Below are 19,423 nucleotides of genomic sequence, written 5' to 3' on the forward strand. Positions count from 1 at the left end.
AACCCTTTTTATTACAACTGATTGGTTCATTTGTAAGCTTCAAAATGACATAATCTTCTATAGAGGTACATTTAAATATCTTGTATTTTCTTGTGCTAGGAACCAGCAGCCATTGTTCTTTTTACCAATTAGGGTTTGTAAACTAGATGAATTGGGAACGAGTATTGGAAAAAGGGGAGTACGTCAATAGAATTTTGGAACCAGTGAGTAACTTGTAAATGCAGATCAAAATGTAGTTGGACCAAATTGCCCTCACGTGCCTAGCACGTGAGGATCTTAACTCCTAAAAACCAACGGAGTTTATGCAGGGGTCATCGGTGCCAAATTTCGATAAATGAAGGTCAACGACGCTAAAAAATAGATAAAGGTCAATCATGCTATTTGTTACAAACATAATGGACCATCGGCGCAATTTTGTCTTAAGAAAATAAACAAAATCAATAACCAGAGAAAGTCGATTTGAATTGGTTACGTACATAGGAATGTGGAGAAAAAGAAACTTTTAACTTAAAAATGTAAATTATCTACTCAAATCATAAATCTAACACATATATACAATAAAATATAATAACTTAATATAATTATTTAATAATGTCTAAATTGAATTCGGTTTTATATTCGGTTAACCAAATTCGGAAATTTTAAAACTAAAAACTAAAAGGAAAACCAAATTTGATTTCGGTTTTTCGGTTTCGCTCGATCCGAAAACCATTTTATAAATTCAATTTGGATTTTTTTCGGTTTAGTTTCAATTTGGTGTTCAGTTTAAATGGTTTAAACCAAACCGATGAACACCCCGACATGCCTTTTTCCCTTTCTATTCTGTCGACAAAATCACCCAAACATATCTAACCATCATATCATCATTGTTTTCGGTAAACGTTCCGGACTGGTAACGACCTCTCGATGTTTGTAACGACTTTCCGGCAACTGATAACAATTTTCTGCAAGCACAAACACAATCGTTGATGCTCCCTTATTGGTTAAATTTGTTAATTTCCATTTTATGTCTCATATATATGACGATGAAGGTTCTGATTAAGAAACGAAATTGATGACTATGGATGATGATGTAGATGACGATAAATGGTGGATGATGACGATTATGGATGATAATGATGTAGATGAAGATTGCAGATATCACATATGGGTTTTTATAAGAGGTTTGATTTTTTAGATCAGGTTTCATAAAATTGTTTGGAACAAATAAATATACATAAGGTACAAGCTATGTTTTAGTAAAAAAAAAAAAAAATCATGAGAGAGAGTACAGTAAAAAGACTAAAATAGTCTCACATGATTCAGTTTAACAGAAAATGGAATGAAAAATAGATGGAAGGATGACGAGCGTTATTTTTTAAAAGTTCGGTAATGAGGCAAACAACAAAAAAAGTTTAAGGACGACGTTAATAGTTACAAGTTCAAGAACGACTGGCGTAATTTTGTCTATACGTTAATTTCTTTTCGTCTTGTCAAATACGTTATGGTTTTGGAAAGACATATCAAACAAGTCAATTTTGAATATTGACGAATGACAAAATTAATTTCCGTAAGTGGAAGATTCCTGGTCGTGTCATATGAGCAATTTTACATTTGACATTAAATTAATTAATAATTTAATTTAATAATTAATAAATAAACAGCATTTAGTCATGCTCGATAATAGTAGTGTAACAAAATATTGAGGATTATGCTGTTTACAATGAATTTGCAATCTAAGCTATTGGTAATGTATATATTTTTAATAACATGACAAATTTTAGATGTGGTTGGTTGAGGATATTAGAGGTTAAGGAATGAGAATGATAATGATTATAGATGTTTGGTTACTTATAATGAGATGAAAATACCAAGCACACCGTTAGTGATGTCGTGTGTACCTCATACAATTGATTCACATATGAAAATACCAAAAAATATATGTGAGAGTATTCCCAACCATAATGCACTTCTTCCGATTAACACACTACCACATCTTCATTTCTTTCCATCACTAATCCATCACGTTTTATTCTCAAGAATGACATACACATTAAATTAATTAATAAAATTAATTTACAAATGCTAATGATATATATACAAGTAAACCAACCATACACTCCCGTGATTCAAAATATTAAAAATGAACAAATTGGTTGGCTAATTGAAATTGGCATGTGATTGGACATGCATTTCCAATGATAGCATAGGATTGACAATCAATTGGCATTCTCATTTGAAGTGCTCTAACAATAAGACTGTTTTCAATCGTGTCTGTGACATTACAAAAAGATTTGCACGTTTTGATCAAAAAGTGCAATCTGCCTGTGACATGGCAATGTCAGATTTTGACCCCGTTAACACAAAATGTCAAATTGCGTGTCAGATTGATTCTCGTAGGGTCCACTCATGTTTTATTTTTACATTTTTTATATCAAATTAATACATTATTTAATAAAGCTAGTTATTTAATATTCATTAAAACAAAAAAACCCGCTAAAAGGGTTGGCAGTTGACCCAGTTAACTTATTACTACTGCATGTATAAAATTGCAATCAAGTCTTTCATTCTATCACACTTAAAAAAACCCATTTATTTAGGTAGCAGTATTTAGTATGGAGAATATAATATGTCACCATACAGTAGTACTAGCCTTTGTAATGATTACTATAAGTTTTATATGTGTTACAACAGAAAAAATAAAGATAGAAATAGGTGTCATTTTGGATATGGAAACAAGCATTGGTAAGATGAGCAGTACCTGCATTTCAATGGCGTTACGTGATTTCTATCAGCAACACGTAAACTATACCACCGAAATTCAGCTTCACTTTCGTGATGCTAAACAAGACAACGTTCAAGCCGCTTCAGCAGCCATCGACCTGTTGAAAAACGATCAAGTCATGGCTATTTTAGGACCCATGAGATCTGCACAAGCAGATTTTGTGATTAACATCGGTAACAAATCAAATGTTCCTATAATCTCGCCTGCAACTAGCCCTTATCTTTCCACAGACGACAACGTTTACTTCATTCGTACTGCACCTGATTCGTCCTTACAACTCGAACCCATTGCAGAATTGATCAACCACTTTAAATGGAAAGAAATAGTGTTTATTTATGAAGCTGGTGAATATGGGAGAGGCCTTGTTCCTTATTTATCGGAAGCCATGATGAATATTGATACAAAAGTTATGTCTCGTAACGCTATATCTCCTTCCGCTTCAGATGATTCGATCCTTGAAAAGCTTTACAAGCTGAAAACAATGCAGACTCGTGTTTTTGTTGTACACGTGTTGCCCGATTTGGCGGTGCGATTTTTCAAGAAAGCAAATGAAGCAGGAATGATGGAAGAAGGTTATGTTTGGATCATAACTGAAGTGCTCACGAGCCGTTTACATTCTTTCGATCATACGGTTATAGATTCGATGCAAGGAGTATTAGGTGTGAAGTCTTATATCCCGAGGTCTAACGAGCTAGTAAAGTTTGAGAAACAATGGAAACGACAATTTATGAAACAATATCCTGAAGACGATGTTACGGAACTAGACATGTTTGGGATATGGACATACGATACATTTTTTGTGTTGGCAATGGCACTGGAGAGAATCGGATTAAGTGAAATGAATACTAGTTTCAAACGACAACGGAACTCAACAACTGATTTGGGTGCTACTGGAATATCTGAAATGGGGTCAAGGATTCTTCCATGGATCCGAAATTCATGCTTTAAAGGGCTAAGTGGCGATTTCCGTATAGTTAACGGACAGTTACAATGGTCGGTTCACCAGATTGTGAACGTAATAGGAACGAAGGAGAATGGTATCGGGTTTTGGACTTCTAAAAACGGCATCTCGAAGAAATTAAACGAACAAACGAATAATCTTAGGGCCGTTATATGGCCTGGTGACAGTCATGTCATACCTAAAGGATGGGAGATTCCAACGAGCAACGTAAACACGTTAAGAGTCGGCGTACCTGTACAACGGGGGTTTGGCGTGTTTATTGATGCTAATACCAACCCTCAAACAAACCAAGTAATCATTACTGGGTTTGTTGTGGACGTTTTCAACGCAGTTATTGATGCACTTCCTTACGCTGTCAAACATGAGTTCGTAACAGGAACCTATATCGGTCTTATGTACGGTCTCTCTGATGGGGTAATAAGATCAATAATTTCATTTATTTGCATACTTTTTGACAATATGTTGAAGATACGATGGTTTGTAACTGATAATTTCGCTGATACAGACATATGATGCAGTGGCTGGAGATATTACAATACGTGCAAACCGTGCGGATATTGTTGATTTCACGTTACCGTACACAGAATCAGGCGTGTCGATGATTGTTGCGATCAAGGATGAGAGGAAGAGCGCATGGATCTTCATGAGACCATTAGAGAAAGAGCTTTGGATAACGATTGGTGCGTTTTTCATCTACACAGGACTCGTGGTATGGATTCTAGAACATCAAGTAAACAAAGAGTTTCGCGGGCCACCTCATAAACAAGTCGGGATGATATTCTGGTTTTCCTTCTCCACGCTCGTGTTTGCCCATCGTAAGCACCTGTCTAGTAATTATTACTCTACTATTCATCTCAAAGTTATTGTCCACAAACATATTTATTATATTATAGTTAAGGATTTTGCTAGCGACAACATGCGCTAAAGTATTGTACACGCCAGTTACTTATTTACTTATCACTTTTAAAATGACGGTTACCAAATTGTTTAACACATTAAAGCGTATTAAGAACATCCGTTGTGTTGTGGTATGATAGTTATACCCTTTTGTTTCAACTATTATATGCTTACTTTAAGTTTTGTCAATAGCAAGTATATTAGCAGTACTTTTACATTTGCACACATATTGAACCATAATTCAATTACTAACAAATTGGAGGTATGCAGGGGAGAAGGTGATGAGTAACTTATCGAGATTTGTGGTAGTTGTGTGGGTGTTTGTGGTACTCGTGCTCACTTCAAGCTACACAGCAAGCTTGACATCTATGTTAACCGTACAACAGCTTAGGCCGACGTACACTGATATTCATGAGATCATGAGAAACGGTGAATCAGTAGGATACCAAGATGGTTCTTTCGTATTAGAGATTTTGAAAGATATGGGTTTTGATGATAGCAAGGTAAAAAACTACAGCACGTTTGAGCAGTATGACGAAGCCCTCCAAAAAGGAAGTAAAAATGGAGGTGTTTCCGCGATTATGGATGAACTCCCCTATAATAGAGTTTTCTTGGCAAAATATTGTTCCAATTATACCATGACTGGTCCCATTTACAAATCCGCAGGCTTTGGTTTTGTAAGTTTTATCCCATTCCATTCCATTCCAAATTGACTCTAAATTTCTTTGTATGTGTTATGTTAAATAACAGTAGTTGATGAAAGTTATATTAATATTTAATGATGACACATTTAAACATATAGGCATTTCCAAAAGGGTCTCCACTAGTCCATGATGTTTCAACAGCAGTCCTGAAAGTAACAGAAAATCAAATGACGAACCTTTCAAGAAAGTGGTTCGGTGATTCGGCCAGTTGTGATCAGCAGAACGATCCTACGGTCACCTCCGACAAGCTCACACTTGATAGCTTCAAGGGACTTTTTCTCATTGCTGGCTTATCATCAACTTCTGCACTCATGTTTTTCTTCCTAAATTTTCTTTATCAGAATAGACGAATGTTATCTTCACAAGATTCAGTTAGTCAAAAGCTAGTTGCAATTGCAAAAACTTTTGACTTGTTCAAGGACGACGAATCCAAAAGGGCCACCGCAGAGGTAGCAGCAGTAGATGAATCTGTCATTGCGGACAGTATTAATAATAGTCCCGCAAACAACATATTTCATCAAGATGAAGGCTTTTTAACTAATGAACCCGGGACACCGGTACGTGACAGTATTGAACTCATAGAAACTACTGCTCAACAGAGGACACCAGTTCGTCTCACCATTCAAGTCCTAGAAACTAGTGTTGAGAGCCGGGTTTAAACATGATGATGCCAATTTTCTATGTAGTTAGTTTTATATAACTATATAATAAGGTTTCGTGTTCCATAGTATATACTAGTGAAGAGGTCCGGGGTTACTATTTTGGGTGATACAATCTCTGAATCCCATATTTAAAAGTTTCCTAGATGTGATATGCACTTATTATTTTATAGCAGCTAATATGTAAGCAAAAGCAGATATTGTCTCGGTTACAAAAGTTGAGTGCATCAAGCAAAAGTAACAAAAGTTAAGTTGGGATGTTGCTGCTGTTATCATAATTTGGTGGAGCATCTTTGTGATTCTGCCGGCAACATTTACACACAAAACCTAGTCTTCTTTCCTTGGAGTTGGTCTGCTAATCTTCCTTTTTTACTGATTAGGTAATTTCTTATATGTAGAATAGTGTAACTGTAAAATGAATGCTACCTGGTTCTGTGAACAGAACCCGTTTGTGGTTGTGCGCTCTATGTGCGCGGCACTCACCAATTTCAGATTTCAGATTTTAGTTTTCGACCAAATTGACACCTGACCCAAATTAGACAATACCATCGAATCTCCTGAGCTAATGCATCAAATATGATATACATTATATTACTTCAACCTACCTAGTTTATAACATAATAAAACCAGTTTTTATCTTTAGTTGCAAACACAAACAGTTGTTTCGACCCAAAAAGACACAAGTAAAAGAGCATGATCTAGACCCAAAAATTCATTAGCACTAAAGTAAACGAGCAACTATCTTCACATCTAGCAATCTTCATAACATAAGCTATTCGTCTTTTAAACCCTTACCATTGTCGACACTCGATCCTATATAAAGATTAACCCTAAATGGGTAAACGGAAGCTTAGTGAGAACAACAAGCATGAATACATATATATATATACACATATAAGCATATCAACGATAACACAAATCACTATGCCAGCCCCCAAGTGGGCGAAGATGCCAAATACACATACACATACAAATATACATTCACACAAGTTGAACTCGCCTTTAACTCAAGCAAGTAATCACAATCTGTTTAAATGCACACAACAAGTAGCAAGAAAGTTCCAAGTTAGGAGTTTAACCTATTCATCAATCGCATAACACATAACACATTACTTAACCATTACTTGTACAATGGTCCAGTAGACCATTTCACACATGAATCTAAGTCTTCTTTCCCATAATCCCAATTTAATTAATCACAAGATGGTAATGGTACTATTTTTACCTCTTTACTAGTCTCGTTACTTTCATTCCAACCGCTGCATCTTTCTAAGTACTATATTTTAATTTAGCATTCATCAAGTTCCATCTTCTACATCATTTTAATAACCAATCATACTAGTATTATATATTACTAGTAAAAATTATACGGAGTAGTATATATGAACTTATGTTCATCCTCTTTAAATCAAATTGTCAAATCTCTAGACATTAACAACCAACCAAAAAGTTTCTATCCCATTGATCACCATCGTACCTACTACTACTTTTTAAAAATCAATCATTATCCAAACCCATCTACCCATAAACCCTAGCTTACAACTTGAGTTAGGATTTGAATAAAGTTAAAAACCTCATTTTAACACCGACTCACCGACATTAACATATAAATTTGGATTTAAAAAGACACAAAATTCGATACCTTAAGTCGAGGGTTTATAAAACCCCCAAAATCTTCAAGTAACGATGATTGGAAGCAAATATAAGGTTCCAAGAGTGCTAACAGGTGTTACTGATGATGTTTACACTCTTACAACTAAATGTATGTAAAAAATTCTTGAGTTCTTCGTTCTTTCGCTTAAAATCGCCAAGTGTCTGACTCACAAGACAAGCTCTCAAATTTTTCTGCATTTTGGGGAAGGAAATGAAAACTCTAGAAAAATAAAAAATAAGCTTATGAAAAAAAGTATCTTATTAACTAGAAAATAGTAAATTAGTTTATCAAACACTTATAAAAAAATAATAAGCTTCGACTACAATTTCAAAAAGAAAAAATTATTTTGATAGTCCCTGTGTTTTACACTATATTTCTCCATTAATCCCTGAATTTTTATTTTGACCTGATTGATCCCTGTAATTTACAAATGTTACGTGGGTGATCCCTACCTCTAACAACTGTTAAAAATCCGTTAACTTAGGGGTATTTTCGTCCTTTCAATGATTGCTCACCCATTTATATTTACAAATGTTACGTGGGTAATCCCCGTGATTTAAAAATATTATATCACTTCACTATCACTATATACATTAAAAGAGAGTCTTGATTAGCTAGTAAATGTTTTCAAAACTCCATTTGTTACCATTAAATTAAAAAATTACATTATAATACCCTTTAATCAAATGGTCCTTAATCATTCACTAAAAATTAGCTAATAAATCAATTTTACATATAAACCATCCCTAAAATACCCTTCTAATAAAAAACACTTAAGCTTATCAAAAAATTAGGGATTTCGTACAAAAACTAACAAATTGAATCCATGGATTCACAGATATCCCGACTCCGGTGCTAGATATTTATGATCTCCATTACTGAAAATGTTAATCGGTTACCAGTATAACATCTCGATTCATTCAATTGCTCTAATCCACCTCCAGTCGATTGAAACGTGAATGGAATCGTTTTGTTCTTCAACCTAAACTTTTTTAACTCAGGTAATCACAATTTATTTTAGTTAGGGTTTAGGGTTATTTAATTATATGAATATTTATTGCATCTATATATGAATTTCGATACATGTGATTTAAGTTTTCATGTACAGTAATTTATAATAGCTGTTAGGGTTTTATTTAATTAGTACATCAGGTTTTGTATCGTACCTAAAACTAATACTCAATATGTTTCACAGATTAATCGACTGATTGTAAGGTTTAAATCTATAATAATCATAAAATATTATTATCCTTGGTTGTTCTGTATATTTATTGTTGATGAACCCCCTGAGGTAGTTATAATTATATGAATGAATGTAACCATGTTTTTCATTAGGTACCGATAGAAGTGTTGTGATTTGGCGTTATAATACATCGAGTGACGAAAATGCGTAAGTAGGCGAAATATACAAGCAAAAATGGCAGCGCAATCATGGTTTACTGGTGCTGCCTCTTCAGCTTTTGTAGCTTATGGTACTCATTTTTTAACATATCATTGATGATGTTTAGTATTTATGTTTATGACTTTAGACATTCTCAATGCACTATATATTTGGTCTGCTCAGTATTCATGTTTTTATAGTTAGGGCTACATATTTACTTATGGTGAATGTATTTTTCTTTTTAATTGTTGTTGATGAGCATGGTGTAGTAGAGGGGGATTTCCATATGAGAGATGGATGAAAACTGATTTGATAAAGAACTCAAATGACAAACACATGAAGATTTGAGAATATTAGCTCAAATCCACTGATAACCTTAATATGAAGTAATTTAAAGTTGCTTACAGTAGTTTTGATAATTTGATTTTTTTATATTAGAAACATAGTAGACAGATTTCAATTTTTGATTTTTTTTTATATATGTTAAAGTGAGTTTGGATGCCACTTTGGATGATTTATTCGATATGTTTTTTAGGATTTACCTATATTACCTATGAGTGGAACATTTATTGAAATTTTGTTGCTGGTGAATTTTGAAGTAAACTCAGGAACAGAAATGTCGCTCTTAAGGGGTACTCTGGTCACTTCGTTGGTTCTATTGATTGAGGTTGGTTGGTTTCGATGAGATTGATTGCAGTCTTCAGACATGTCAACCACTTGCAGAGATTGGTTGTCACCGAACATGATAGTAGCACCACGGTCGAGTTGATGTTTGTATCAGTGACTTTGTTAGATGCTACTTACATCTCCTATTAAGAATGAAAAGTCACCCCTTTCTACTTAGTATGCTTTGACTTTTTGCTTCTACTGTAAGCAGTCTCCATGAAAACTGTTTGTGCTTCTGTTTTTACGTTAATTTTTTTTGGCAACATGGTTTACGATTTATTCTGCCAATACAATCTGTGTTATCTGTTAAATTAGTTGCGTCTACTGTTGTTGTTAGGTTTATGCTTACACCACGAAGACAAATCAGACAAACCCAATGGGCAGTTTTGCATTGAGGACGAAGTAAAAACGCCCCCGACCAACAACGTTCCACTTCAGGTACTGTGACACCACTATTTTGTTTTTTTTTTTTATATGTGGCGGAAGCATTTATTTATTAATTACAAAATAAACATTAACTAATGTTAATACAACTAGTGTCACGTGTCATTACAAAATACATGTTTATACGGAGAAGATGTATTTACAATATGTTTACAAAAGATTATTGTTTAAACAAAGCAAGACAACATCAGAGTTGACTCCTGTCAAACATAATATCACCATGCCCGTCTTCTCCCCAAAATGCATAATCTATAAAAGCTAACAAAACAACCTGTAGGGAGGAGATGGAGGGGAATTAGCACGAAGCTAAGTGAGTAAAATTAACTACAGGCAATAGTATACAGAAACCGTTATACTAATCATGTCATAAAATCTAACACACAAACATCACCCAAGTGCCGTCTACAGAGACTCTGGCGGCTCGGCCAAACCATTAATGTCATACCCCGTCCTAATCCATCTGGACGAAGTCACCAACATCTGGTTCCATTGCGATGATCGACTCCAAATAATGTCTTTACAATGAGCAAATGCACAGCGAAAGATTTCTTTCATACCTGAGAATAAACATGTTTTCAAGTGTCAACCAAAAGGTTGGTGAGTTTATAGGTTTATCATAAAACAATAAAATTCATCATTTTGATAGACCACAAGATTTAAATGCTGCATGGTACAAATGGGCCCGAATCCTATACCCACATGTAATGTACATGCGATATCTTTTAAATACAGTACACCTTTCATGTGTACGAAATCATCTTTCATAAATCTTAGTAACCGTACACATATCTCGTGCACAAAAATAACATACACATAACCTGTGTATAAAATCATTCTCTCGATACATAACATTCACTTTTCATTTCTTTCATAGCTTGGCTTGGTAACCGACCTTAACATATAATGCGCATAAATAATATCCCCAAAACAGAACATCTCGTCTGTATAATAATCATATAAACTTCGAAGTACTAAACACCACGCCCACTAGCCCTTCCGTCTAGTGACCATTCTGGGTGGGGGTGTTAAACCCGGTAGCTACCTTTAGGATTCGCGTGAATTAGGCGTGCACTAATTCTCAAAATTAGTGATGTTCTCTAATTCTTAGGTTACCAAGCAATAATAATCAGGGGAAAAATATTCATATCAATGGTGGCAATTATCACGTCCACATAATTCAATGGTGGCAATTATCACGTCCACATAATTCATTCGAGGAATGTTTTGCTTGTGTCTATCTCATCAAACATTTATAAAAGCATTTCATGTATTCGCAGTTCAAAATGTATTTCAAAAGCATTTAATAAAGCAGTTGTAAAAGTAGCGCATGTATTCTCTGTCCCAAAAATGTAAAGAGTAAAAGGGAATCAAATGAACTCACAATACTGTATTTTGTAGTAAAAATACATATGACGGTAATGAACAATGCAGGGTTGGCCTCGAATTCACGAAGTTATATCATTTATATATATATATCAAATAATATTATCACATATAATAATAGCGAACAGTATGTATTTTATAGCGTATTAAGATTTATATCTTTATAATATATTTATAATAATATTTTTCATATATATATATATATATATATATATATATATATATATATATATATATATATATATATATATATATATATATATGTTGTACGTATAGTAATAGAGTTAATAATAATAAAAGAGTCATATTTTATAATGATAATGATAGTAATAATACTTATAGTAATAATGATAATACTTAATAATAATCTTAATAATAATAAAATTGATAAAAATGATAATATTAGTAATGATAATAATAATGATAGCTTTCAATAATAATAAAAATGATAATTTTTAATAATTTTAATAATGATAATAATAATAATAATAACTATAATAACTATAATAATAATAATTTACTAATAATGATAATAATAATAATAATGATAATAATATTAATATTAATGATGATATTTACAAAATCATAATATTTATAATAATCTTAATAATAATAATGTTAATGATAAAAGTAATAATAAAAATGATAAAAATAATAATAATAATATCAAATAATACCTTAGAAGCATTAAAAGAAATAAATTGCCTGCGACGGGACTCGAACCCGCGACCTCTAGCTTAGACCACAACACCCCTAACCATGGATCCAATTATGTTTTTACTGATCAATACCAGACTTTCATTTATTTAACCCATTTGTCTTCATTTCGGGCCAACATGATAGGTCACAGCCCAACTACAAGCCGAGCCCAAGAGACAAACGAAGCCCAACAGCTTCTGTTGCTAATTTACAAAAAATAGAGTCGTGGCCTGGTTTCGAACTCGTGACCTCTCGGTTACCAGTCACCATGCCAGACCAACTGCGCTACAACTCGTTTCTGAATTAAATCACAACTTAATTCTATTAATCCTTCATTCTTTTTTTCATCTTCTTCTTCTAATAACACAACAACCCAGAACTATTCATGTCTTTCTTATGTATCATTTTCATCAACTCTTTCGCTAAACATCATCATCATCATCATTCCCTTTTATACATCGTCATCTCATCATCACTGTTCCATCATCATCTTTATCACTTTCGTATCATCATCATAACTAGACCATCTTCATCATCAAAATATCCATCGTAATTACTAAAACAGAAAAAGACAGCAGCGGCTGCAGCAAACTAAAGCTGCAGCAGTAACATGTAAACAACAACACAGCAATGGTAGCGAGTAGTTTTAGAAGATCAACTAGAAACAGAAAAATGGGGACCAAAGGAAGAAAAAGAAAAATAATAGAAGAGGTATAAAGGTGACGGGTTAGTGATGGTGATTTGGGTTCTATGGTGGAGATGGTGGTGCTCTCGACTGGAGGTATAACAAGTGGTGGTTCACGATTTACAACAGAAAAATATAACTTCAATAGTTTGTGATTTACAATGAAATATATATAGAAGGTGATGGTACGGTGGTGGTTCTCAGCCTGTGACAGGAATAGGAGAAAAATAATAATAAAGATGATCATGGTGGTGGTAGTTTAGCGGTGAACAGCAGCACAGAAGAAATTAACGAAGAAGAGGAGAAAGAAAAAAAAATGCAACAGTAGCTATCAAAAACGAGAAAGATGGTTGTGATGTAGTTGTTTTATAGCAAAAACAGCAGAGGTGATGGGTTTCGTTTAGGTGAGGGTGTCGTGATGGTGTTCGGAAAAAGGAACAACAAAAGATACCGTGATTGTGTTTGGGTGTCATACAACAACAACAAGCAACCGGTAGCGATGGTGATGATGATTTGTAGGATGGTGTGTGGTTAAATGGGTGATGGTGTGTTATCGGTTGTTCAATGGAAATGGAAGAAGGTGGCTGTTACACGGTGTTGTTCACCAAGAAAGAAAATAGGATATAGTAGCATATTGATTTCGCGTGAAGGTGTTCTAGTGGTGGTGTTGTCGATGGTTGGAATGGTGGTAGTGGATTCGATGGTGATGAAGGTTTGGGGTGCGGTTTCGGGTGGTGATGTTTACCGAGGAAGAAGGTGGTTGTATTAGTGATCAAGTATGGAATTGGTAGAGTGGTTTTTGTGATAATCAAATTGCACATATATATAAATATATTACTCCGTTGTCATTGTTTGAAAAAGAGAACAAAAAGAAAAATACAGTAAACATTTAAATATTATATAATTATATTCTCCTAATGTAAACGTGAATATACAGTAGAGAATAATTCAGCAGCCTATTATTTTGTTTTTAACTACCCACAGTTTTAACGGACTACTATTTCATACCCCGTTGATAATTAGTGGCGGATAAAAGTGCTCAGAAAAATTTCATATTTTTAAATTAACTATATTTATTTATTTTGGTCATTATGGTATAAAATTCGATCATTAATTTAGTAAATAAAAATTAAATCAACAGTCCCTCTCATTTATGGGTAAAATATAAAAAGTGTTAAAATTTAACAAATAGTTCCTAAATACATTTTTAATAAGCCTAAAATTTATAGAACTCATTTTCGTATTACCGTTTATTTTAAAATTACATAAGTTTAAATTTAACTTGTTTAATATCAATCGGAACATTAAACGAGTATTACAATCATTTAATATTTATTTTTAATATACTTTATTTATATATAGAGATATATTTTAAATAATAATTATTATAATATCTTATTTTTATTTTATTAATTTTTAATAACAACATATAATACTTCAAATTATATTTCGAATTATTATTTATATATACATACACAAATATCTATTTACAATTAATTGTTCGTGAATCGTCGAGAACGGTCGAAAGTCAAATGCATATATGAAACATTTCAAAATTTTGAGACTCAGTTTAATAGACTTTGCTTATCTTGTTGAAACCATATAAAGATTAAGTTTAAATTTGGTCAGAAATTTCCGGGTCGTCACAATTAACCACCAGCTGATCGGACTGGGGCTTACCAGAAGTTCCTCTGAAATGTCACGTTCATATTGATTATAAACGTTCCATATTAATTGATTTCGTCGCGAGGTTTTGACCTCTATATGAGACGTTTTTCAAAGACTGCATTCATTTTTAAAAACAACCCTAACCTTTATTTTATCGATAAAGGTTTAAAAAGCATTACGTAGATTATCAAGTAATGATAATCTAAAATATACCGTTTACACACGACCATTACATAATGGTTTACAATAAGAATATATTACATAAAAAAAATAAGTTTCTTAAATGCAGTTTTTACATAATATCATACAAGCATGGACTCCAAATCTTGTCCTTATTTTAGTATGCAACAGCGGAAGCTCTTAATAATCACCTGAGAATAAACATGCTTAAAACGTCAACAAAAATGTTGGTGAGTTATAGGTTTAACCTATATATTATCAAATCATAATAATAGACCACAAGATTTCATATTTCAATATACATCCCATACATAGAGATAAAATTCATTCATATGGTGAACACCTGGTAACCGACATTAACAAGATGCATATAAGAATATCCCCTATCATTCCGGAAAATCCTTCGGATATGATAAAAACTAATTCGAAGTATTAAAGCATCCGATACTTTGGATGGGGTTCGTTAGGCCCAATAGATCTATCTTTAGGATTCGCGTCAATTAGTAGATCGGTTTACTAATTCTTAGGCTACCAAGCAAAAGGGCCATATTCGGCTTCGATCATTCACCCATATAATGTAGTTTCATTTACTTGTGTCTATTTCGTAAAACATAAAACTGCATGTATTCTCATCCCAAAATATTAGATTTTAAAAGTGGGACTATAACTCACTTTCACAGATTTTTACTTCGTCGGGAAGTAAGACTTGGCCACTGGTCGATTCACGAACCTATAACAAATATGTACATATATATATATATCAAAGTATGTTCAAAATATATTTACAATATTTTTAATACGTTTTAATGTTTTAAGTTTATTAAGTCAGCTGTCATCGTTAGTAACCTACAACTAGTTGTCCACAATTAGATGTACAGAAATAAATCGATATATATATTATCTTGAATCAATCCATGACCCAGTGTATACACGTCTCAGGCTAGATCACAACTCAAAGTATATATATTTTTGGAATCAACCTCAACCCTGTATAGCTAACTCCAACATTACTGCATATAGAGTGTCTATGGTTGTTCCAAATAATATATATAGATGGGTCGATATGATATGTCAAAACATTTGCATACGTGTCTATGGTATCCCAAGATTACATAATATATTAGAATACATGTATAATACAATATAAGTTAGCTAGGATATGATTTGTATAGAATTGTTACAATATTTCTCGTAGCTACAACAATCAAAAAAATATCCAATCTTGTTTTACCCATAACTTCTTCGTTTTAAATCTGTTTTGAGTGAATCAAATTGCTATGGTTTCATATTGAACTCTATTTTATGAATCTAAACAGAAAAAGTATAGGTTTATTGTCAGAAATATAAGTTACAAGTGAAAGATGTAATCATTTCAGTCGAAAGAACGACGTCTTGATGACCATTTTGAAAAACATACTTCCACTTTGAGTTTAACCATGATTTTTGGATATAGTTTCATGTTCATAAGAAAAATCATTTTCCCAGAAGAACAACTTTTAAATCAAAGTTTATCATAGTTTTTAATTATCAAACCCAAAACAGCCCGCAGTGTTACTACTGTAGTGACCCGAACTTTTCCATGTTTATATATATTAATTGAGATTGATATTTACATGATTAAATGTTTCCAACATGTTAAACAATCAAACTTGTTAAGACTTGATTAATTGAAATATGTTTCATATAGACAATTGACCACCCAAGTTGACCGGTGATTCACGAACGTTAAAACTTGTAAAAACTATATGATGACATATATATGGATATATATATAGTTAACATGATACTATGATAAGTAAACATATCATTAAGTATATTAACAATGAACTACATATGTAAAAACAAGACTACTAACTTAATGATTTTTAAACGAGACATATATGTAACGATTATCGTTGTAAAGACATTTAATGTATATATATCATATTAAGAGATATTCATACATGATAATATCATGATAATATCATGATAATATAATAATTTAAAATCTCATTTGATATTATAAACATTGGGTTAACAACATTTAACAAGATCGTTAACCTAAAGGTTTCAAAACAACACTTACATGTAACGACTAACGATGACTTAACGACTAAGTTAAAATGTATATACATGTAGTGTTTTAATATGTATTTATACACTTTTGAAAGACTTCAATACACTTATCAAAATACTTCTACTTAACAAAAATGCTTACAATTACATCCTCGTTCAGTTTCATCAACAATTCTACTCGTATGCACCCGTATTCGTACTCGTACAATACACAGCTTTTAGATGTATGTACTATTGGTATATACACTCCAATGATCAGCTCTTAGCAGCCCATGTGAGTCACCTAACACATGTGGGAACCATCATTTGGCAACTAGCATGAAATATCTCATAAAATTACAAAAATATGAGTAATCATTCATGACTTATTTACATGAAAACAAAATTACATATCCTTTATATCTAATCCATACACCAACGACCAAAAATACCTACAAACACTTTCATTCTTCAATTTTCTTCATCTAATTGATCTCTCTCAAGTTCTATCTTCAAGTTCTAAGTGTTCTTCATAAGTTCTACAAGTTCTAGTTACATAAAATCAAGAATACTTTCAAGTTTGCTAGCTCACTTCCAATCTTGTAAGGTGATCATCCAACCTCAAGAAATCTTTGTTTCTTACAGTAGGTTATCATTCTAATACAAGGTAATAATCATATTCAAACTTTGGTTCAATTTCTATAACTATAATAATCTTATTTCAAGTGATGATCTTACTTGAACTTGTTTTCGTGTCATGATTCTGCTTCAAGAACTTCGAGCCATCCAAGGATCCGTTGAAGCTAGATCCATTTTTCTCTTTTCCAGTAGGTTTATCCAAGGAACTTAAGGTAGTAATGATGTTCATAACATCATTCAATTCATACATATAAAGCTATCTTATTCGAAGGTTTAAACTTGTAATCACTAGAACATAGTTTAGTTAATTCTAAACTTGTTCGCAAACAAAAGTTAATCCTTCTAACTTGACTTTTAAAATCAACTAAACACATGTTCTATATCTATATGATATGCTAACTTAATGATTTAAAACATGGAAACACGAAAAACACCGTAAAACCGGATTTACGCCGTCGTAGTAACACCGCAGGCTGTTTTGGGTTAGTTAATTAAAAACTATGATAAACTTTGATTTAAAAGTTGTTATTCTGAGAAAATGATTTTTATTATGAACATGAAACTATATCCAAAAATTATGGTTAAACTCAAAGTGGAAGTATGTTTTCTAAAATGGTCATCTAGACGTCGTTATTTCGACTGAAATGACTACCTTTACAAAAACGACTTGTAACTGTTATAATAATAATAATAATATAGATATGGATAGTCAATTTTGGTGTATACATATAGTCAATTTTGGTACACAAAGTATGTATTTTTATATTGAGATTTTAGGCTATAAATACTCATGAATGCAAGCATTAAACTTGCACCATTTCTCACACTTACAAAGTGTTTCTTTCTTTCTCTCCATTATCATCTTTGTTCTTACACTTCATTATTAGTATTCTAAATCAAGAATCAAATCACTAAAGGTAGTTATAAGCCTACTGAATTATAACATCAAGAATCAAACCACTAAAGGTAGTTATAAGCCTACTGAATTATAACATCAAGAATCAAACCACTAAAGGTAGTTATAAGCCTACTGAATTATAACACGTTATCAGCACGATAATCTTAATACTAAATATGGTTGGCTCTGCCACCAAAATGATATATGGTCGGTTATACCACCAAAATGATATATGGTCGGTTATACCACCAAAATGATATATGGTCGGTTATACCACCAGAATGATATAGGTCGGTTATACCACCTGAAAAAATATATGGTCGACACTGTCGCCAAATTTTCATTTATGTTTACTAATATTTATATTTTTGTTATATAACATTTATTTATGATTGCTTACACATGGTCGACACTGTCACCTACTTATCATTTATGTTATATTAAATTTATGTTTAATGTTTATATACTTATGAATATAAATTGACTCTAATTTATCATGATGTTTGTTTTAATTTTTGATAATAGAAAATGTCGAATCTGGAAAAGCTTAAATTTACTCCTTTAGAATCAACTGGAAACAACTACATGCCATGGGTTATAAAAGTAAAAATGCATCTTAAATCAATGGGCATTCTTGAAACCATAAATGAAAACAACACTTGTTCTGAAAAAGAACAAGCTACGGCATGTTGCTTTATTCATCAACATATTGATGAATGCTTACAAAATAATTATGTGACTGTAGAAGATCCCCATGTTTTATGGGAAGGTCTCAAAAGCAGATTCAATAATCAAAGAGAAATTTTACTTCCAGCTGCAATGGAACAATGGAGAACATTAAGGTTCCAAGACTTTAAGAAAGTAAATGAATACAGCTCAGCTCTGTATAATACATGTTCACAACTTAAATTCTGTGGACATGAAATTAGTGATGCAGACATGATGGAGAAAACTTTCTCCACAATGAATGCTGCAAACATCACAGTGCAAAGAAATTTGAGAATGCTAAAGTTCAAAACATATCCTGAACTTAATTCATATCTCTTAGTTGCAGAGCAAAATGATGAGCTATTAATGAAAAATCAGCAATCCCGTCCTACTGGTACA

General features: G+C 32.5%; 1 protein-coding gene and 1 long non-coding RNA gene across 3 annotated transcripts in view; one reads left to right on the plus strand and one right to left on the minus strand.

Moving 5' to 3' along the window:
- The first annotated feature begins 2,590 nt into the window (after nt 1–2,590).
- LOC139903961 (glutamate receptor 2.7-like) overlaps nt 2,591–19,423 on the plus strand; it is a 119,189-nt gene continuing 102,356 nt past the window's right edge. Inside the window, exons 1-4 of one of the 2 annotated variants that reach the window (XR_011778605.1) lie at nt 2,591–4,139; nt 4,231–4,540; nt 4,893–5,299; nt 5,425–6,365. Coding sequence is in view for 1 of the 2 variants with exons in the window: in XM_071885890.1 (XP_071741991.1) it covers nt 2,595–4,139; nt 4,231–4,540; nt 4,893–5,299; nt 5,425–5,985 (2,823 nt within the window). In the remaining variant the exon portion in view is untranslated. Of the gene's footprint in view, nt 4,140–4,230; nt 4,541–4,892; nt 5,300–5,424; nt 6,549–19,423 lie in introns of those variants that run through there. The other variant, XM_071885890.1, reaches the window with a different exon arrangement.
- LOC139903962 (uncharacterized) lies at nt 4,810–7,804 on the minus strand. Its single transcript, XR_011778606.1, has 3 exons — nt 7,628–7,804; nt 5,503–5,794; nt 4,810–5,024 (listed from the first exon to the last, which is right to left on the minus strand). It is a non-coding gene; the product is annotated as an uncharacterized lncRNA (long non-coding RNA).

The sequence above is a fragment of the Rutidosis leptorrhynchoides genome, chromosome 4, assembly GCF_046630445.1.
Source record: "Rutidosis leptorrhynchoides isolate AG116_Rl617_1_P2 chromosome 4, CSIRO_AGI_Rlap_v1, whole genome shotgun sequence".
Classification (NCBI taxonomy): domain Eukaryota; kingdom Viridiplantae; phylum Streptophyta; class Magnoliopsida; order Asterales; family Asteraceae; genus Rutidosis; species Rutidosis leptorrhynchoides.